General features: G+C 39.5%; 1 protein-coding gene across 4 annotated transcripts in view; it reads left to right on the top strand.

The window, feature by feature from the left end:
- Positions 1–4,171: 4,171 nt before the first annotated feature.
- Positions 4,172–22,921, top strand: part of ZC4H2 (zinc finger C4H2-type containing) — a 34,848-nt gene continuing 16,098 nt past the window's right edge. Inside the window, exon 1 of one of the 4 annotated variants that reach the window (XM_066250103.1) lies at positions 4,172–4,352. In XM_066250103.1, coding sequence (XP_066106200.1) covers positions 4,300–4,352 — 53 coding nt within the window. In that variant the 5' untranslated portion in view covers positions 4,172–4,299. Of the gene's footprint in view, positions 4,353–14,467; positions 14,595–22,921 lie in introns of those variants that run through there. The other 3 variants (XM_066250100.1, XM_066250102.1, XM_066250099.1) reach the window with 3 other exon arrangements.

The raw sequence follows: 22,921 nt of genomic DNA, 5'->3' as shown, positions 1-22,921 counted from the left end.
AACTAGATGGAGCAATTAAGTGAAACAAGACGATGCTTCTCTCTCTCTCTCTCTCCCTTCCCTTTTCTCCCTTTCCCCTCTCTTTCTCTCTCCCTTCCTCCCTCTCGTCAATGGAAAAAATAAAAAGGAGGTTCTTTATTTGTCTACATATCTTTTATGAGGAGGTAAGTGAAACTATGGGAGCAGTGTGAGAGGGAAGGAGAGAAGAGAAGAGAAGCAGGGATCAGTGGCATCCTCTCAGAAGTCTACCTACTGTAAAGACCCTTCTATATTCCTTCTTAGAGAAGCTATCCTAGCCACAGTCCCAATAAGGTAGCATTTCACATTATGTTCCCTCTTTTCCCTGGATTGGGTAATGACTTATTAGGCTAAGCAGAGGCTGGGTTGTTTGCTGCAGGGAGCTGAGCTAGCAAATTCTTAGAGACCGTTAGATACCAATATAGTATCCATTTTCATATTCTTTCTTGCTAACAGAACTGATATTCATTTAGGACAACAATAGCTCACTTTGCCTGCCCACTTTGAAGCTAGAGGTAGCTATAACACTTAGTTTTGGCTAATGAAATGTAAGGGAGATTTTGGTAAGAATTTCTGGAATGTTTTGCTTTCTTGGAAAATGGGACAAAACAGTTAATACTTACCTATATCTCATTCCTTTTTTTATACTATTATGATCATGGCTATGATGGATGGAGTTCAATCAATCATCTTGCAACCATGTGAGGAAGGTCACTGAAATATTGGCTCTGCCACCATTGAACTATTCTATGAACACCATTACCTCCTACATCTAGAGTTGTTAAAGGAGAAAAAAAAACCTTATTTGTTTTAAGGAGCTGTAATTGTATTTTCTGTTTACTCCTGATACAGTAATATAGGTTGGAGGACTGAAACTTCCATTTTCTTATAGCCATGATTGGCTATGACAAATTGATGATTGACCATGATAAATAAAAAGAGGAAGCAGGTCTTCAAAAAGTAGGATTGATGAACATATTTAGAGAGAAATGGTGAAAGGTTACAGTCCAAGAAAGAGTAAGGGCTAAAGATAGAAAAGGTTTCCAATTCCCTGAAGCATGACCGAGTTCCTCTAATTGGGTTCCACAAGATTCTTTACTACCTCTTTACAATAATCTCTGTTTTACTTGAGTTAATTTCTGTAACTGCCAATGAAGTATACCTTGCATGAACACTTGAGTTAATTTTTAAAAGCAGGATACTGAAAGATTGCAATTAATCTAATGTACTTAATTTATCAATGGCTTTTTACAGCTCTAGGGCCACCTGTGACTGGACTCCACTAAAGACCCATAATATCACTACAAGCCTCTCAAAATGGCATATTTTATGCCCTGTAACAGGAAATTCTTCAGCATACACAAAACCCCCAGATCCTTGATGTCCATATGTAGATCTCAATTTGTGTCCCTGATCTGTAGGGTTGCCACATTTTTGTACTACCCCTAATCTGGACATCAGACAAAGACCATAAACTGAATTCTGGGAGAATACTTTCATTGCTTCACAACCCATATAAATAACAGGGCTAGGTCTCAGATCTCTCCCTGTCCCAGGGCCTCACTAAATTCAGCTGAATGTTTCACAGACCACTGTGCCAGGAATCAGATCAGAAAAACTGAGCTAAGAAAAGATTGAGCAAAGAGGAACAAACTGTAACACAATGGGCATTAGAGTTAGACTTAAATCCAGGCTCAGCAACTTGGAGCTTCCTATTCCTCAACCATAATAGAAGGATAATAATATCTACCATGGAATAACAGTGAGAATTAAAATTAGCAATGTTTGTAAAAAGCACTTTGCCTTAGCTGAGAAAAGATCAAGGTAGATGTAAAAACTCAGCGGTACAGAGTGCAAATTTTCTTCAAGTTGACTAATATAAAGGGAAATTTGTTTTGCTACTGAAGAATATGCTGATTTGAACAACACAGTTCTAAAAAACTACAGTTACATTTAACTTATTTATATAGAGCAGGGGTAGTCAACCTTTTTATACCTACCACCCACTTTTGTATCTCTGTTAGTATTAAAATTTTCTAACCGCCCACCAGTTCCACAGTAATGGTGATTTATAAAGTAAGGAAGTAACTTTACTTTATAAAATTTATAAAGCAGAGTTACAGCAAGTTAAAGCATATAATAATTACTTACCAAGTACTTTATGTCAGATTTTCGCTAAGTTTGGCAGAATAAATCTTTATGAAACAACTTACTATAGTTAAATCTATCTTTTTATTTATACTTTGGTTGCTCCGCTACCGCCCACCATGAAAGCTGGAATGCCCATTAGTGGGCGGTAGGGATCAGGTTGACTACCACTGATATAGAGTATTGCAGAGCTCTCCAGCCAGGTTGTCCAGGTTTTATCCTAGTGATGCTACTTTATTAACTAGGTGATCTTGGGCTAGTTATATCAACTCTCCCTGACTCCGTTTCTGCAGCTAAAAATGAGAATAGCAGTAATGCCTAATTCATAAAGCTGTCATGAGAATCAAACTAATTAATTCACATAATGGGTTAATATAGTGTCTAGGATATAGTAACTACTCAATATATGTTTGTTATTTAATGGTGAATCATGCAAAAAATTGAAATTGTGTTTCTATAACTGACAACATAAAAATTTCAGTTAATTTTTAAAAATGGAAACACTAATATTTTTAAACCCTGATACAAACCCCCCCTTTTTTAAGTGAGAGGAGGGGAGGTAAAGAGACAGACTCTCACATGCACCCCAACTGGGTTCCACCTGGCAACCTCCATCTGGGGCCATGCTCAGATCAAGCGAGCCATCCTCAGTGCCTGAGGCTGATGGTCGGGCCAGCTGAGCTATCCTCAGTGCCCTGGGCCAACACTCAAACCAATCAAGCCCTGGCTGCTAGAGGGGATGAGAGAGAGAAGAGGGAGAGGGAGAGAAAGAGAATCAGATGGTTGCTTCTCATATGTGTCCTGGCCAGGGATTGAACCTGGGATGTCTGCACGCTGGGGCGACACTCCATCCACTGAGCTAACCGGGCAGGGTACAGATCCCCTTTTTAGTAAAAAAAATACCGGCCCTGGCCAGTTGGCTCAGTGGTAGAGCGTCGGCCTGGCGTGCAGGAGTCCTGGGTTTGATTCCCAGCCAGGGCACACAGGAGAAGCGCCCATCTGCTTCTCCACCCCTCCCCCTCTCCTTCCTCTCTGTCTCTCTCTTCCCCTCCTGCAGCCAAGACTCCATTGGAGCAAGGTTGGCCTGGGCGCTGAGGATGGCTCTGTGGCCTCTGCCTCAGGCACTAAAATGGCTCTGGTTGCAACAGAGCGACCCCCAGATGGGCAGAGCATCGCCCCCTGGTGGGCGTGCCGGGTGGATCCCAGTTGGGCACATGCTGGAGTCTGTCTGACTGCCTCCCGTTTCCAATTTCAGAAAAATACCCCCCCTCCCCAAAAAAACCTTAGAAACATAAAATTAAATATGGGTAGGATTCTGGCTTTGCCATTTATTAAGTGGCTTTGTGTAAATTTATTTTACCTATCTGCACCTGAGATTCTTTATCTATAAAATGGGAGTTGAAATAATAACTTCTTTAAGAATAAAATGAAAGAATGGGGCCCTGGCCAGTTGGCTCAGCGGTAGTGTGTCCACCGGGTGTGTGGAAGTCTGAGCTTAGTAACTGTCAAATGGAGGTAGGGCCAGAAGAAACAAAGTCACCCCTCCAACACCCAGCTTTAGTTGCCACTCCCTATTCTCTCTGGCCTTTACTCCACCCTACCTTATCTCCATCTGAATGCCAAAGCTGCTTATTCCTAGGCAGCACCCTGAACACAACTCAACGCGAATTCCCCTGGAGGGTTCACTAATTAGCAACTCCTGGTAACCTTTCCTGGGTGGGTAGGCGTGAGGGCCCCGGGAGGAGTTTTTTTCTCTCATCTTTCCAGCTGTCTTCTGGGGTATTTTTTTCTCCCCCCCCCCCAACCCACCGCGCACCGGACAGACAAATATCACCATTCCTTTGCACTCTTCATAACCTTTGACATAATTATCTGTGACAAATTGACTTAAAGTGCAGCTGCAGGAAGAGAAACAGGCGTGTCTTGCTTGGCTTCTGGGATTTGTAGTCCTGCAGCCTCCCGGGCTGCCTGGCTGGTCCTGGAGCTGCGACTACAGCTCCCAGGCCTTCTTCGAGTCCCTACCGCACAGACTCATAGCCCTATGCCGGGAGGAGGTGGTTACATTGTGTCTATTGTATCCCTGGATTTGTGTGTTTGTACATTTCTCGGGACGTGAAATTGAAAGTGAAAAGCATGGCAGATGAACAAGAAATAATGTGCAAATTGGAAAGCATTAAAGAGATCAGGTAAGTGAAACGTTGCAGCGCCCCAGGCCCCCTCGAAGCCACCCCCCTCCAATCCCTTGCTGAGAGAGAGGGCTGAGTTACCTTGTAAAGTATCTATTGTTGGGCTACTTGCTGAGGGGAGTGGGAAAGGAGTTCATACACCACGAATTTCAAGGATGGAAAGGAGGCTAGAGAGAATATATATATATATATATATATATATATATATATATATATATATATATAGAGAGAGAGAGAGAGAGAGAGAGAGAGAGAGAGAGAGAGAGAAAGAGAGAGAGAGAAAGAGAAACAGGAGACACCTCGCCAGATGTGGCTGAAAAGCCACAGCAGGGAGAGGTGGGGGTGTTGATCCCAACACAGTTTTATTCTTCTTGGAGTGGTAGTTGGGGGATAACATTATTGGATCCATTTTTATTTCAGTGTTTGTTGGCTCCAAGGTGTATTTGGCTCCTTGTTCTTTAGATATACAGAATTTTTTCAGCCTTCCTTTCAACTTTAGGACCTGGAGCTCAAGTACCCGTCTTGAGAGCACAGTGTAGTGCACTGGGGCTGCTGGCGGCTGCCAGAGACTGCTGAGTGGGGTTGCTGAGGAATCCCAGCAGGCTGGGATCGGGAGGATGGCGGGAGCTCGTGCGTGTGTTATTTGCTTTCACTCATTCACCACTTTCTTTCCCTCCTACCCCGTGCTCTGGAAGGGGGATGGGAGCGATGGAGACTGGGTAGGAGGTCCCGCATCAGTTGGTAAGATCACAACAACTGTTCTGAGGCACCAGAGGTAAAGTGCAGGCAGGCCAAGTGGGAATTGCCTGGGTCCCTGACCCCTCCTTCCCTCTGAGAGTGACTTTGGCGAGGAGATGATGTTGGCTTTGCTCAGAACACAACAGTGTCTGGCTTGTGAACTGCCTGGGCTGGCACCAAGCTTCCTTCACCTGCTCTCCTTTGCCAGAGCACCTCCCACCCCTTGCCCCAGTTTCCGCCCTCATTTTGAGGTTGGCGTGTGTCCAACTGTGTCCACGTAGTGTTATCCAGGAACCTAGAGAGAAAGAGAAAAGAGGAGAGAATGTCAGGTGTGTCAATATAAGAAATACAACTTTGACTGAGAGATTTCAATTAACCCTTGGAGTGAATGCCTAGAATAAGACTCACACTTTATGGTGGTAAGTGGGGATGCACCCTGATGTTTTGTGTTTTGTTTTGTTTTTGTCTTTTGGAGGGTTGTATCTTCACTTCTTCAAGGGAGTAAAAAGAAGGGAACTATTATTTATTGAACCCCTGGTGTGCCAAGCCCTTTGACCTACTATATATAGCTCATTTCAGCAAGAGACCTGAGAGCTCACTACACCTCCTTTACAGCTGGGGAAATCGAGGCTCAGAAAATTTAAGTAACTTTGCCAGAGCCAAACAGCTTGGAAATACCAGAGTTTTACAGGAACCCAGACGACCTGCGTGCAAAGGCTCTGGCGTTCCCACTTTATCCCTTAGAGACGGTCTTAAACAGGTGGAAAGAAGGTACATCTTTCAATTTTTTCAGAAAAAGCATCAGGAGATAAGGAGTAAAATAACTTGGTGGTGTCAGAGGGGAAGGCCAGCAGTCATAACAATGTAGCCAATAAGATGTTTAGGTATGCAATTAAAGTGGAGAGCCTAAACTTTTACTGGACTTGAAAGAAGCCCCTGGCCAACGCCAAGAGGAAGAACAGTTGGGAGCAAGGAAATGTGATCTCTCCCAGTGAAGATCAAATAGGGTATGTGACTTCTACCCTCAGCAGTTTGAAATCAGGCATCCCTACCACTACTACATGTGATGGGATTGTTAGAGGCCTAGAGAAAGGGCTGGATTCCCATCCACAACAAGCAGGAACAAGAAACCCCTTTCCAACCTGGATGTCAACCAGAGACCCAGTGGAGATCCTAGACTTGTACTGACTCCCTTCCCTGCAAAAGGGCAAAGTAAGAGGAGGACTACAAAAACAGAATATTTAAAAGAGACATAGAGTGTCCAAATGTAATAAAAAAAGATCACTTGCCATACCAAAGTTATCAACTTAAATGATAAGAGAAAATAAACATGCCAGCATTGAGATGACACAGATGTTAGAATTATTTGGCAAGGATTTTAAAGCAGCCATTATTAATAAAGCTCCCATGAGAAATTGTAATACAGTTGAAACAAATGAAAAAGGAGAAATATCTCATGATATAAGTACAAAGCCTCAATAAAGAACTATAAAACATAAGAATCATATGGCATTTTGAGAACTGAAAATATACAGTAGCCAAAAAGCCTTTAAAAACTCTAAAAGTCTGCCTGACCTGTGGTGGCACAGTGGATAAAGCGTCGACCTGGAAATGCTGAGGTCGCCAGTTCGAAACCCTGGGCTTGCTGGTCAAGGCACATATGGGACTTGATGCTTCCAGCTCCTCCCCCCTTCTCTCTCGTTGTCTCTCTCTCCTCTCTCTCCCTCTCTGTCTCTTTCTCCTCTCTAAAAATGAATAAAAAAACCTCTAAAAATCTTTTTTTTTACATTTATTGAGGTGATATTTGTGAATAAGATTATCTACATTTCAAGTGTACATTTCTATGATATATGATCTGTATATTTCATTGTGCACCTATCACCCAGTTAAATCTTCTTCTACCACTATATATTTGACCCCCTTTATCCTTTACTCTCCCCTACCTCTATTACCTCTGGTAACTACCATACTGTTATCTGTTTGTTTTGTTTGTTTTTCTTATTTGTTCATTTATTGCTTTCAGTTTTATATCCTACATATCAGTTAAATCTTATGGTTCTTTTCCCATCTAACTATTTCACTTAGCATGATATTCTTAAAGTCCATCCATGTGACATCACATGGCATTATTTTATCTTTTCTTATGGCTGAGTAGTATTCCATTGTCTAAAATCTTGCTCAACAGAAAGATGGGTGAGACAGAGAAAAGAATCAGACAACCTAAATAGAAAACAGCAACAACAAAAAAACATCCAAACCGAACAAGATGGAAATTAGATTTAAAAAGAATAAAAAGGAGGACTAGGAAGAGGAAGAAGGAAGAAGAAGAAAATGAAGCCTCCAGACCTGTGAATCTGTTTACATTCATGCTAATAGTTACATTTATGTCAAAAGAATCTCAGAAAGAGAGAAGAAAGAGGACAGGACTGGAAAAGTACTTGAACAAATAGTGGATTAAAAACTTCCCAAATTGAGCAAATGACATAAACCTCCAGATTCAAGAAGCTAAGCAAACACTATCAGTATTAAGCCAAAGAAATTTACACCAAGACACATCATAGTCAACAAAACAAAAGGAGAGAAAATATCTAGAAAGCAGCCAAAGAGAATCAGCACCTTACCTATACCTTCAGTGGAAAGAAAAAAAAATTTATATATATATATATATAGTGTACCGGAAAGTTCTGTCCGTTTTTGGAATAAAACAAAATACAAATTTTTCTTGCCGTCAATAAACTTTATTAAATAATATAATTGCCATTATTATTAATGATTTCTTACCAGCGTGAGGCAATTTGTATATCCCATTTTTGAAAAATGTTTTATCTTTTGATGGGAAAAATTGAACCAGTGCTTGTTTGATATCTTCTTCATTTTTGAATTTTTTGCCCTTCAAAAAATTTTGTAAGGACAAAAACAAGTGATAGTCAGAGGGTGCTAAGTTTGGGGAAAATGGTGGATGTGACAGAATTTCCCAGCCTAGTTCTGCAATTTTTTGATGAGTCCCCAAAGCAGCATGTGGCCTGGCATTATCATGATGCAGTATGATGTTCTTCCTATTGAACATCGCCGGCCTCTTTTCTAAACTTTGTTTTAGTTAATTTCCTACGTCAGTATGTATATATTAAGTGATAAAAATAGTCACACATGCGCCAAATAAACATGTGCTTATGTGTCGAAACTTGTTGTGATAGAAATGGACAGAACTTTCTGGTAGATATATATTATAATATATATATATATATATATATATATATATATATATATATGCAGGTTTTTCATCAGAAACTGATGAAGCCCAGCCAGAAGTGACATGACATTTTTCATGTGCTGAAGAAAAAGAATCATCAACCTAGAAACTTATGTCCAGTGATAATATCTTTCAAAAATGGAGATAATTAAAACATTCTTAGAGGAAAGGAAACAAAGGCTTTATCAGTAAGAGGTTTACCGTATAACAATGACTAAAGTAAATTCTTAAAACAGAAAAGAAACAATAAGAGAAGGAACCTTGGATGAAAGAACACAGTAGGTGAAAACATGAGTAAATGCAATGGAATGTCTTTTCCTCCAAGTTGTTTGAATTATGTTTGATGATTATATCAAAATATATCAGTTTCATGTTCTCAATGTGTGTGGAGGAGATACTTAGGACATTTATATTATAAATGGGAGTGTAAAGGGATGTAAAAGGGAGATAAGCTTTTTATATTTCACTTAAACTGCTAAAATAATGATGTCGGAAGACTATAATAAATTTTGTATATATAATGTAATACTGACAGAAAATACTAAAAAAAGCTATACAGAGAGATGCACTAAGAAGCATAAAGAAACCAAAGTGGGATTTGATTAAAAAAATGTTTAAGTCATCCACAGGAAAGCAGAACAAAGAAGAAAGAAAAATTAAAAACAGAACAAGCAGGTAACAACAACAAAAAAGAATTATATTTAACATATTGATAATTATATTGGCTATAAGTGGTCTAAATACACCAATTATAAGACAGTGGAGTTTTAAAAATACATGATCCGGCCCTGGCCGGTTGGCTCAGTGGTAGAGCATCGGCCTGGTGTGCGGGGGACCCGGGTTCGATTCCCGGCCAGGGCACATAGGAGAAGCGCCCATTTGCTTCTCCACCCCTCCGCCGCGCTTTCCTCTCTGTCTCTCTCTTCCCCTCCCGCAGCCAAGGCTCCATTGGAGCAAAGATGGCTCGGGCGCTGGGGATGGCTCCTTGGCCTCTGCCCCAGGCGCTAGAGTGGTTCTGGTCGCGGGAGAGCGACTCCCTGGAGGGGCAGAGCATCGCCCCCTGGTGGGCAGAGCGTAGCCCCTGGTGGGCGTGCCAGGTGGATCCCAGTCCGGCACATGTGGGAGTCTGTCTGACTGTCTCTCCCCGTTTCCAGCTTCAGAAAAATACAAAAAAAAAAAAAGAAATAATAATAAAAATACATGATCCACCTATATGCTATCTATAATTAATTTACTTTAAATATAATAATCAAGTAAGTTGAGAGTAAATAAGGATAGAAAAAGATGTCATGTGAACATTAATTAAAAGAAAGCAGGAGCAGCAAAGCTGATTTCAGGGCGTAGAAAATACTCACAAAATCAGACATTACATAATGAGAAAGGGTCAATCCACCAAGAAGACATAAAAATTCTAGATGTGTATGCACTGAAAGTGATTTACATTATCCTGATTTTGACAATTTTACAGTAATACAAAGGTTATATCACTTGATTTAAGAATTTGAAATGAGGAAAGTACTACATATAGGAATTTGATGTCCACATATGGACAGGTAAACATTCATAAGAGGTGGAAAGAAAGCAAAGGAAAGGTAGAAGGAACTGGAGAAAGGAACTAATACTTGTTGGCCACTTACTAACTTCAAAGCTCTACTTAATTTTTCTTATGGAAATCTGTTGTAGGAATTCTCATTTTATAGATAAATATACTGAGGCTCAGAAAAGTCAAGTAACTTATCTATAGAAACACATAAAAGAAAGAAAGAATATATTCTATTCACATGGCATATGCTTTTCAAGAAGTGCTGATAATCTGATTAACCATTATTCACAGTTTTTCAACTGCTCTACTGCTAAATCCCTTAAAGGTATAAACAGAGCCACCTATTTCTGCTAAAAAATAATAGTAATATTGTTTTGGGGCATTAGTAGCTGGGATGATGACAGTATCACCTAAGTATCTAAGTCAAACCTCGAGCCAAACACACCCCCAGGCACAGTCCCTGAAATATACACATTCATATACAGTTCTCATATCCACCAATGGTAGAATTTGAAGTGGGAAATGTCTCAGGAATGGATTCTCCTACCACAGACCATTCCCCACTCCTGACTGACCACATGCTTTGCCCTGTCTTTTCTCCCAATCCCAACCACATTCCAACACTATGCTCCATCCCTAAAATTCCACAGTGGTATATTTTGCCCATCCATTCCTTAAGATTTCAAGTGGTGGCCCTGGCCGGTTGGCTCAGCGGTAGAGTGTCGGCCTGGCATGTGGGGGACCCGGGTTCGATTCCTGGCCAGGGCACATAGGAGAAGCGCCCATTTGCTTCTCCACCCCCCCTCCTTCCTCTCTGTCTCTCTTTTCCCCTCCCGCAGCCAAGGCTCCATTGGAGCAAAGATGGCCCGGGCACTGGGGATGGCTCCTTGGTCTCTGCCCCAGGCGCTAGAGTGGCTCTGGTCGCAGCAGAGCGACGCCCCAGAGGGGCAGAGCATCACCCCCTGGTGGGCAGAGCGCGCCCCTGGTGGGCGTGCCGGGTGGATCCCAGTGGGGCGCATGTGGGAGTCTGTCTGACTGTCTCTCCCCGTTTCCAGCTTCAGAAAAATTTAAAAAAAAAAAAAAAAAAAAAAAAAAAGATTTCAAGTGGTAATAAAGGAGCATATGGATATGGAAAGGGGAAAAGAAGAATGAAACAAAAAGGGGGAAATGAAAAGAAAGAAGAAGCCATGAATCAGAGAATGTAAGTGTAGCTACCACTAGATAGACCAGAGCCCTTCACTAGCTCCCCAAATTCATACTAATATATCTTTAACATGCACGTGCCATCCATACACACACAGTGTACACACCCATGTCCCTATGCATATACATCCATACACAACAAGCTCCCCTCACTTAAGGAAGGAAAAACTCATTTTGGAAATTAATACTGTGGTGTTAAGTAGATTCTCTACTTTATAGCATTTTTAAAGTTTTATTAACTGATTGATTTGAGAGAGAGAAACATTGATTTGTTGTTCCACTTTTTTATGCATGCATTGATTGATTCTTTTTTTTAATTTTAATTTTTATTTATTTATTTTTTTTCTTTACAGGGATAGAGAGAGAGAGTCAGAGAGAGGGATAGACAGGGACAGATAGGAACGGAGAGAGAAAAGAAGCATCAATCATCAGTTTTTCATTGCAACAGCTTAGTTCATTGTTTGCTTTCTCATATGTGCCTTGACCACGGGCCTTCAGCAGACCAAGTAACCCCTTGCTTGAGCCAGCGACCTTGGGTCTAAGCTGGTGAGCATTTTTTTATTTTGCTCAAGCCAGATGAGCCCGTGCTCAAACTGGCAGCCTCGGGGTCTCGAACCTGGGTCCTCGGCATCCCAGTCCAATGCTTTATCCACTGTGCCACCGCCTGGTCAGGCTGATTGATTCTTATATGTTCCATGACCAGGGATTGAACCCACAACCTTGATGTAGCAGGACAATGCTCTCACCGACTGAGCTACCCAGCCAGGACTTAAGTAGATCCTCTTAACTATAAATTTCTGTCCTGAATGCTCTCTTTTTCTCTCTACACATTCTCCTGGGTGACCTCTTCTACTCTCATGGCTTCAGATATTATGCCCCAGGTCCCCAATCTCTACTCCCTTCCTTCCTTCCAAGCTTCAGAAAACGCATCCCACAGCCTTTTGGGTTTGTCTACCTTGTTCCACAGACACAGCTCAAATTGGCTAACCCTTCAGAGTTTCTCTCTCCTTGCCCCAATCCATCTCCTCTACCTCAACCTCTGATTTAACGCTATCATTCTCTGCACAGTTCCCTCAGATTGAAACCTGGTATCAATGTTGATTACCCTTTATTTTTTATAACTCACCTCTTGGTCGCTTAGCAAGTCCTACTGTTTCTACCTTCAACATATTACTCAAATTCCTTCTCCACTCTCCACCTTCATACCCACTGCCCCATTTTAGGACTTCATCATAACTGTCCTGGATATTTGTAATGTATACATTTCCACCAATAGAATTATTTTTTTTGTTTTCCATTCTCCCTCTCACCATATTCCATGCCATCCACACTGTTGTGAGAACAACTTTCCTAAAACATTGGTGTTATATTATTCCCCAAACACATTCACTGACTTCCCATTGTATATAACAGTACTTTTCAAAACACAGGTCATGAACCATTACTATGAATTAATTGCTAGTAGCATTTGTGAAAAGGGTATTTTGTGATTCCTCAAAAAACAAACAAAAAAATAGAGTTATGATATGATCCAGCAATTCTTCTGGGTATCTACCTGAAAAAGTCAAAAAACACTTATTTGCAAAGATATATGCACCCTTATGTTCATTGCAGCATTATTTATGGTGACCAATATGTGGACACAACCCAAGTGTCCTTTAGTAGAAGACTGGATAAAGAATATGTGGTAGATACAATGAAATATTACTATACTTAGCCATAAAAAAAGATGAAATACTGCCATTTGCAACAACATGGATAGACCTTGAGATTATTATGCTAAGTGAAATAATCAGTCAGAAAAAGCTAAGAACCATCACTAACATGTGGGATATAAAACTGAAATTCATAGACACAGACAACAGTATGGTGATTACCAGAGGGAATGGAGGTGGGGTTAGTAAAGGGTAAAGAGAGCCAAATATATGGTGACAGAAGATGATTTGACTTTGGTTGATGGACACACAAAACAATATACAGATATAGAAATATACACTTGAAACCTATATGGTTTTATTAACCAACATCATCCAAAGAAATTTAATATAAAAATAAAAGAACAGGATAGAAAATATCAGCAAACATTGCATAGGAAATGGTAGGTATTCTTAGGGGAAACCTGTTTCTGTTTTTTATCTGTGTATGTGTGTATTGGGTCACAATGTAAAGTTCATTTCTCACTGTAGATCATTTCTTGCTGTATGTCTGTTGAACAGCCATTTGCCTATAATTGTTGCCATGGTATTCATACCTATCTCCCCCACAAGTCTATTCCAGATGAACCTTTCCAATCTTATCTGCTGCTACTAATTTTCAGTTACCCATGTCGTGGACACTCTGATTATTCAGAGACCACATGGAGTGCTCTGAGGGGCCTAGGGGAGACCGCCTTACATTTCTCTATACAAGTTTTATGAGACATCCCTGACCCCCAGTCCTTAAGGGTATATATTGATACACACAAATAGAAGCATGGACAAGAATGAGGAGGCCAGGAAGCAGAGAAGAGAATGAGAAAGTCAGGAAGGGGAACTTCCTTAGAGCAGGTAAAGTAGCTCACATATCCCCACCTATTGATTAATCAGAATTGCTAATTCTATCCCTTCTTTGCTGCATTCAGCACCATATTGCATTCAGTACTTTCTGTCAGTGATGCCACTGTGGCTTTTGCCTCAGGGCACTGAATTCTGTCTTGTTCTATGTTCCTGAACCATTACGTTCCTTTTCAGGACCTCTACATACCCTATCCTTTGTCCACATGGAATTTTCTTTTTCACAAATTTCCATTCTTTCAGGCCTTTGCCAATGCTGATTCTTCATTCTTTAACACCCTTCCATCATTCCACTGCTGTGAAATCCTACTTGTTCTTCAAGAAAGACCCAGAACAAACACCACTTCTTGTTTAAGACCTCAAATTCAACAGTCCAAATGAATCATTACCTCTTTGGAGCCCTACAGGGAGATTTACTATAACACTCAAGTTATTTTACCTTATGATAAAGTTTTATATTGACATGTGTTTACTTCCTTTTTTCCTCCTTCCCTTCCCTTCCCTTCCCTTCCCTTCCCTTCCCTTCCCTTCCCTTCCCTTCCCTTCCCTTCCCTTCCCTTCCCTTCCCTTCCCTTCCCTTCCCTCCCCTCCCCTCCCCTCCCCTCCCCTTCCCTCCTGTCCCCTCCCCTCCTCTCCCCTCCCCTTCCCTTCCTTTCCTTTCCTTTCCTTTCCTCCTTCCTTCTTTCCTCCTTCCCTCTTCCTTCCGTCCTTCCTTCCTTCCTTCCTTCCTTCCTTCCTTCCTTCCTTCCTTCCTTCCTTCCTTCCTTCTTTCCTTCCTTCCTCCCTCCCTTCCTCCTGTCATTGCTGTAGCAGCTTCAGCTGGCCTCTGTCATCTGGCCTGAGTGCTCACTCAACAGCAAATCAAAGGATAACTGAGACCTCTGGGACCTAGGGATGGGCAGTTCAAGGCAAACAGTGATGACCACAGAAGAGGAATGGAGAGGTGTTGGCATTTGGTAATGAGCTATATAAAAAAGTCTTCAAGGTGAACTTCTTAAGAAACCTGCACTTTTGACAGAGGCTGTATAGGTCTTTTTCATCTTTCCCATGTCTCTACTTGATGTGGCCAGTATTTCCTCAAGCTTTGTGAACATATGAAATGAATTCATAATTACTACTAGTGTCCTTGGCTTTTAATTCTATCAATCATGTCATCTCTTGACCACTTGCATTATTTTTCAGGTTGTGAGTTGCATTTTTCCTGCTTAATTGCATACCTGACCTGGTTTGATTGGATGTCAAACACTGAATTTCACCTTATTGATTCTTCATATTTTTTAATTCTTTTAAGTATCTTGAGCTTTCTTCTGGCATGTCATTAAAACACTTGGAATTCATTCTATCCTTCTGAGTCTTGCTTTTCAACCTAATGGGATCATAGCAGCATTTAGTGTAGGGCTCATTTTCTTTAGTTATAATACAAAACTTTTTCTTTGTACTTTATTGATTTGTGAATAGTGAAGTGTTTCCACCTTGGCTGTTTAGAACAGTCACTGTTAGCCCTGCATGGGCTCTGAGCACTGTTCCCTCTAATCCTTTTAGATGGTTCTTTCCTTGGCTTAGGTCATTTCCTTATACACATATGTTGATCAATACTTAACTATTTGTGCAGGATCCTCTGAAGCTTTTAGCATCTTTCTCCACAGCTCTCCCTCTCTGAGACTTGTTCCAGCAAATTCCAGATGCCTTGGCTTCCCCAGTCTCATAGCTCCATTTCCTCAGTTGAGGTAGGCTACCAGGATCTGAGTTTCCTGTCCCTGCCCTGCAAACAAAAGTTTCTCTAGGCAGAAAGATAGGGTTATCGTTGGGTTGATTTAAGTTTTTTCATCTTTCAGAAATCACTGACTTTACTGGCCCAATGTCCAACGACTCAAGTATTATTGTTTCATATATTTTATCTGGTGTTTTTTGTATTTGTTTTGTTTCAGTTATTGGTTTGAGAGGGTATGTCTCATCCCTGTTACTTTGTCTTGACCAGAAGTGGGAGTCAAGGTTATACCCATAATTTGGTTTTAAACTATCAGATTTCAACATTTAAGACACACATATCTTATATTTTATAATTATAAAGTAATGATGTATCTTAAATACATTTCTACCACTGTTGGCCTAGGAGTAATTGTATTTTTGTCAATGCATGAACACATGCAAACTTGGCCAGGGCTATTTATATCACCATCCTTTTAACTGACTTAGGTGCATGATTGCTACTGTATGTGTTTAGTTTAATTGTCATTTCAAATATATTCAAAAAGATGTCATCATGATTTTCTCCCTTGAAATGTTATTTTGTAGGAGGAATTAATCAGACTACAAATAAAGTAAAAATAGTGTCTCAAGTCCACAAGAGCTCTTTTAACAAGTATTAAGTTGACAGTTAAATAAGAAAACATTTTGTCATAATATAATTGGTAGCATATTTTCTTAGTAGTGCATAAAATAATGTGTACCTTATGTTTAGTGGCATCTTAAATTCAATTTGATACAATAACCAATTAGCCAGATTACTAGTAAAGCTAATCCAACTAGATGCTAAAATCACAATGTTTAAAACACAAAGAAGATAATTTTTTCTCACATTATCAGTCTGGAAAAAGCTTCTCATGATTTGTGTGGTTACTCAGTGCTAGAGACTCAGGCTCTTTTTATCTTGTCACTTCACCATGTACAGCCTGCAACTACATGGTTCAAAATGGCACAATGTTATGTAACAACATATTAAGCAGTAGGAAGAAAGCAAAGGGGAATAAATGGCATTCTTCTTTCCTTTAGAGTCACAGCCTACAAGTTGCACATATCACATGTGTTTTCATTCCATTGGCCAAAACATTGTCACATGGCTACAAATAGCTGCAAAGTTGATGGAGAAATATAGTTCTTATTCCAGGCCCAGATGAAAAGCTGTGTTCCTATTACTGTTGAAGAGGGATGAATTAATTTGGGAAACAGGAGGCATTTGTGTTCTATGTGACTCTAGGATTTTCAAATTGCTGAGCTGCCTATAGATGGAATAAATTGTCTAAGAAACTAGTGAGAGGTCCATGACTAAATTGTTCCAAGAAGGCCTAACTGAACACTTGGCAGTGATGCTGTAGAAGGCACTTACACATAAGTTGTGGAAGGTACAGTAGATGCCTTTGAAGGTCTTCCCAGCCTAGAGATTCGCATGTGCTCAGGTCCTACCTACATTCATCTGGGAGTCCTTGGAACAACTTACTGCATATAATCACTTGACTGCTGTCAGTGCCTAGCATTGTTCCATGTTTGACTTTACTGCAAATACTCACAAAAATACAAATCTTTAGATAAAATTCTTATTTAACCCCCCAGAGATCAAAGATAGGGCACTGGGGCTGGAGCTGCAGTCATGAGGTAAAGCTCTTAATCAGAGCCTGATGGTGGTGGGGTAGAGCTACTAAGTGAATTGGGCAGAGGTTGTCTTAGATACAAATGAGATGAGCTCAGGGTGCATTCTATCACAGGTGTCCAATTGGGTGGATCCCCCAAGCTTCTCCATTGCTTCTGCTTTTCTCAGTACAAACACAGATACAGGAGCCCACATGCACTATTGGTAGGAGTGTAACCATCCTGCAGAGCAAATTGGCACTACTTAAATGAAATAAAAATATACATTATCTGTGTCCCAGAATTTCCATTCTTGGGATACATCTCCCTAAATTTACTCAGAAAGAGACAAGGATATACTTTGAAGTGTTGTTTGTGAAGGGGAAAAATTAAAACGAAGTGAGAGTCTATACTTGGAAGAGTGAACAAATAAAATATGGTGGATAGCCATACTTAGAGGTAAGGAATCCTGAATGTTAACATAATGCTGCTTGAAAAAATATATATTGTCTATACTGTGTTTGTGTATGTGTGTAAAATTAGGGTGCCAAATGAAATACCGCATGTGGCTTTAACAACAGACATTTATTTTCTCACAATCTTGGAGACTAGAAGTCCATGTTATTGGTGCAAGTAATTTTGTTTTCTGGAAAAGGATATTCCTATCTTGTAGAGGCTCCCTTTATCCTTTGTCCTCGCATGGCTTTTCTTCTTTTCTAATGTGGAGATATAAGAAAAGGAAAGATGTGAATTTTAAGTATACCACATCTCTCCCTTTCTTATAAGTATACCAATCTTATCATACAGGATCCAACTAAGATAACTCATTTTATCTTTATACCTTTCTAAATGTCCTCATTTCAAATATAGTCATGTTGAAGATTAGGGTTTGGACATATATATTTTAAGGGAACACAGTGCATTCCATAACACTCCACCCTATTCCCCACCCATGCATGTCTTCACATACAAAATTCATTCACCACTCAAAAGCCCCAAAACTCTTAACCATTTCATCATGTGTTCAGTTCAAAGTCTCATCTTAGTATCATCTAATTAGATTGGGGTGAGATTTGAGGAATGATTCATTCACAGGCAAAATTTCTTTCCAATTGTGAAACCAGAAAAATTACATGCTTCCTAAGTATAATGGTACAACAGGCATAGGAGAGACATTCCATTTTTAAAATGAAATCAGAAAGAAGACAAGGATGACAGGTCCCAGAATAAACTGAAAACACAAATAAATGGAAGAATATACTGTGCTCATGAATAGGAAGTATTAACATCATTAAAATGTCCATACAACACAAAACAATCTACAGATTCAATGCAATGCCTATCAAAATGCCAATGACATTTTTCACATAACTAGGACAAATAATCTTAAAATATATGACAACACGACAGATCAAAACTTCTGGGGTGCAAAGAAAGCAGTAATAAGAAAGAAGTTTATATCATTACAGGCTTATATCAAGAAACAAGATCGCAAGGAAACAACCTAACATTACATATTAAAGAACTAGAAAAAAAAGAACAGGTCCTGGCTGGTTGGCTTAGTGGTAGATTGTCAGTCCAGCATGTGGAGTCCCGGGCTTGATTCCTGGCCAGGGCACACAGGAGAAGTGCCCATCTGCTTCTCCACCCTTCCCCCTCTTCTTTCTCTCTATCTCTCTCTTCCCCTCCAGCAGCCAAGGCTACATTGGAGCAAAATTGGCCTGGGTGCTGAGGATGGCTCCATGGCCTCCACCTCAGGTGCTAGAATGGCTCTGGTTGCACCAGATGGGCGAAGCATAACCCCCTAGTGGGCTTGCTGAGTGGATCCAGGTCAGGCACAGGCAGGAGTCTGTCTCTCTGCCTCCCTGCTTCTCACTTCAGAAAAATACAAAAAAAAAAGAACAAAGGCAACTCAAAGTAGCACAAGAAAGGAAATTGTAAAACACAACACAATCAACGGTTCAAATGCTATAGAAATATTTACCTGAAACTTATGTACTCTTATTGATCAATGTTACTCCATTTTTAAATAAAATTTTAATTTTTAAATAAAATTAAAATAAAAAATTAAAAAATATATAGAATAAAAAAAGTCCTCAAATAGAAAAAACAATCTTGAGAAAGAAGAACAAAGTAGAAGGTATCACAATAACTTATATCAAACAATCCTACAAGGGTACAGTAAACAAAACAGCATATAATCAGAAAGACATGCACAGATTAATAGAACAGAATAAATAGCCCAGAAATCAAACCACATCCACATGGTCAATTAATGTGAGACAAAGGAGGTAATGGTATACAGTCTCTTGAATGAATAGCCAAGGGAAAACTTGAGAGGTACATGCAAAAAAAAAAAAAAAATGAAACTAGAAAACTGTCTTACAACATATAAAAAAAAACCCTCAAATGTATTAAAACTTAAATGTAAGACCTAAAACCATAAAATTCCTACAAGAAAACATAGGCATTAAAAGCTCTTTGACATTGCTTCTAGCAGTATTCCTTTGTATACTTCTCCTCGGCAAGGGAAACAAAAGAAAAAGTGAAAAAATGTGACTACATCAAACTAAAAAGTTTTTGCAGACTGAAGGAAACCATCAGAACAAAAAGATAGCCTACTTAGTGGGAGAAGATTCTCACCAATGATCCATCTGATAAGGGGTTAATATCCAAAATGTATAAGGAAATCTTACAACTTAAGACCCCAAAAAAGTCAGGTTAAAAATGCATAGGAACTGAATAGACATTTCTCCAGAGAGGACATATTGATGGCCAATGGACATATGAAAAGATGTTCACTATCACTAATAATCAGGAAACTGTAAATTGTAATCATTAAGTAAAACTACTTCACACCTCTCAAAATGGCTATCATTAATAAACTAACAAACAAGTGTTGGTGAGGATGTGTAAAGAAGGGGACCTTCATGCACTGTTGTTGGTGGGATTGTAAATTGGTGTGCAGCCACTATGGAAAACAGCATGGAGATTCCTCAAAAAAGTTAAAAAGAGAACTATCATATGACCCAGCAATTCTACTGCTGGGTATTTATTTGAAGAAATTGAAAACACTAGTTCACAAAGACATATATACCCCTATATTTATTGCAGCATTATTTACAGTAGCCAAATATGGAAACAACCTAAAAGCCCATTGATAGACCAATGGATAAAGAATATTTGGTACATTATTACAATTAATATTACTCACTAATAAAAGTGAATGAAACCTTATATTTGGGACATTATGGATGATCCTAGAGGGCATTATGCTAAATAAAATAAGTCAGATAGAGAAAGACAAATATGATATAATTTCACATATAGTATATGTAATTTGAAAACAAAATAAATGAACAAACAAAAGAAACAAACTTATAGATACAGAAAACAAATTGATAGTTGACAGATGGGAAATGGGTTGGGGAGCTGGGTTAAAAAGGGTGAAGGGATTAAGAAGTACAAATTGGTAGTTACAAAATAGTCACGGGGTCCCTGGCTGGTTGGCTCAGTGTTAGAGCATCGGCCTGCTGTGTGGAAGTCCCAGGTTCAATTCCCGGCCAGGGCACACAGGAGGAGTGCCCATCTGTTTCTCCACCCTTGTCCCTCTACTTTCTATCTCTCTGTTCCCCTCCTGCAGCCAAGGCTCCAGTGGAGCAGAGTTGGCCCGGGCGCTGAGTACGGCTCCATGGCCTCTGCCTCGGGCACTAGAATGGCTCCAGTTACAGGGGAGCAACGCCCTAGATGGGCTGAGCATCACCCCCTGGTGGGCATTCCAGGTGGATCCTGGTCAGGCACATGCAAGAGTCTGTCTGTCTGCCTCCCCTGCTTCTCACCTTGGAAAAAAAATAGTCACAGGGTTGTAAAGTACAACATAGGGAATCAAGTCAATAGAACACTGCTCATAAAAACTTAAGGGATCAGGGAATGGGCAGATACTCCAGTACTTTCAGCCTTTTGTATAGTGCATTTTTGCCAATGAAATAAAAGTTGGTTTTGTACCTCATTTGCATAATTGAACAACTTTCTTTGACTTGTTTGCTTTTCTGATGTTCTTGTTTAATAAATCAAATGCTTCTTTTTTATTACTTCATATTTATTTTGAAATATCCCCTAATTTTTGTGAGAAGTATATTATAATAACTATGCATGGTGCCAGTTGGGCACTTGAAATATCAAGGATCTCTTAGTCTCGTTTTTATGTCCCACCTATGTATGGAATCATGCAGTTCTTAGTTTTTTCTGATTTACTTATTTCACTCCGTATAATGTTATCAAGGTCCAACCATTTTGTTGTAAATGATCCAATGTCATCATTTCTTATGGCTAAGTAATATTCCATAGTGTATATATGCCACATCTTCTTTATCCAGTCATCTATTGAAGGGTTTTTTGGCTGCAATGAACATGGGGGTTACATGTGTCTTTATGCATCAATGTAATGGACAAGAATGTGGTGGTTATGGGGGGGGAGAGGGAAAGAGGGGGAAGGGGGAGAGAGAGTGGCACAAAGAAAACCAGATAGAAGGTAACGGAGGACAATCTGACTTTGGGTGATGGGTATGCAACATAATTGAATGACAACCTGGAGATGTTTTCTTTGAACATATGTACCCTGATTTATTGATGTCACCCCATTAAAATTAATAAAAATTTATATAAAAAAGAAATATCAAGGATCACTTTCTGAAGTACATGATTGTCTAACCACTATGTTGTACATCTAAATCTACTACAAAATAATATTGAATGTAAAATTTAATTGAAAAAAAAAACAACCAATAATGAAAACTCCCCAAATCTGCCAAAAGATATGCACCCACTGATTCAAGTATTTTTATGAAATGTAAATAGGGTAAACCTATAGAAATCCATACCATAACACATTAAACCTACTGTCTGAAAACTAGAGACAAATAATTCCTTTAAAAAAATTTTTATGGAATTGATCAGGGTGACATTGATTCACAAAATCATACAGATTTCAAGTGTACAACTCAGCAAAACATCATTTGTGCACTGCATTGTGCACCTTTAGCCCAAAGCAAAGTCTCTTTTCATCTCCATTTCCTCCCTCCTTTGCCTTCCTCCACCTCGCCCCACCCCCTTTCCCTCTGGCTATCACCACACTGTTCTCTATGTCTATGTATTACGTAGATATGATTTTTCCACTAATCCCTTTATTTTATCCAGTCCTCTTTCCTCTCTCCCCTCTGACAACTTTCTTAAACCAGTCAAAGAAAAATAACACTATATATAGGTGAAAACAACTTAAATAAAAGTACTTTTCTCATCAGAAAACCTAACCAATAGAAGTGACATGATTTTTCAAGTCCTGAAAGAAAAGAACTAGGTGTAACAAAAGTATCCATAAAAAATGAGGCAGAAATTAAGACATTCTCACCCTGGGCCGGTGGTTCAGTGGGTAAAGTATAAACTCAGTGTCCCAGAGGTCACATGTTCAACCCCCAGTCAGGGCTCTTAGTGGAAGCAATCAAAGAGTTCACAACTAAATGGAACAACTAAATGAAACAATTAGTTGATGCTTCTCTCTGTCTCTATTTCCCTTTCCCAACCCCCACCTCTCTCTGATCAATGGAAAATTTTTTACAAATTAAAAAAGACATTTTTAGATGCAGGAAAACTAAGATAATTTGTCACAAGCAGATTTGCTCTATAACAATAGCTAAGGGAATTTCTCTCAAAAGAAAGGAAGCAATAAAAGAAGAAAGCCTTGGATATAAGGCAGGAAGAAAACCAGCAGAAAAAGTAAAAATATTAAAATATATTTCTTTCTGTTTAGTTTTCTAAAACATTTCTGATGGTAGCAACAATATAGCACTGTTCAATGAATGCAGAAGAAATATTTTAAATAGATATTAATGGTGGAGGGTAAGGGTGCACAGTAATGTTTCTACTCTTTACTCAAACTAGT

This window comes from Saccopteryx bilineata, chromosome X, assembly GCF_036850765.1.
Source record: "Saccopteryx bilineata isolate mSacBil1 chromosome X, mSacBil1_pri_phased_curated, whole genome shotgun sequence".
Classification (NCBI taxonomy): Eukaryota; Metazoa; Chordata; class Mammalia; order Chiroptera; family Emballonuridae; genus Saccopteryx; species Saccopteryx bilineata.
The sequence above is the reverse complement of the archived record's forward strand: the minus strand, read 5'-3'. Positions and strand labels throughout refer to the sequence as shown.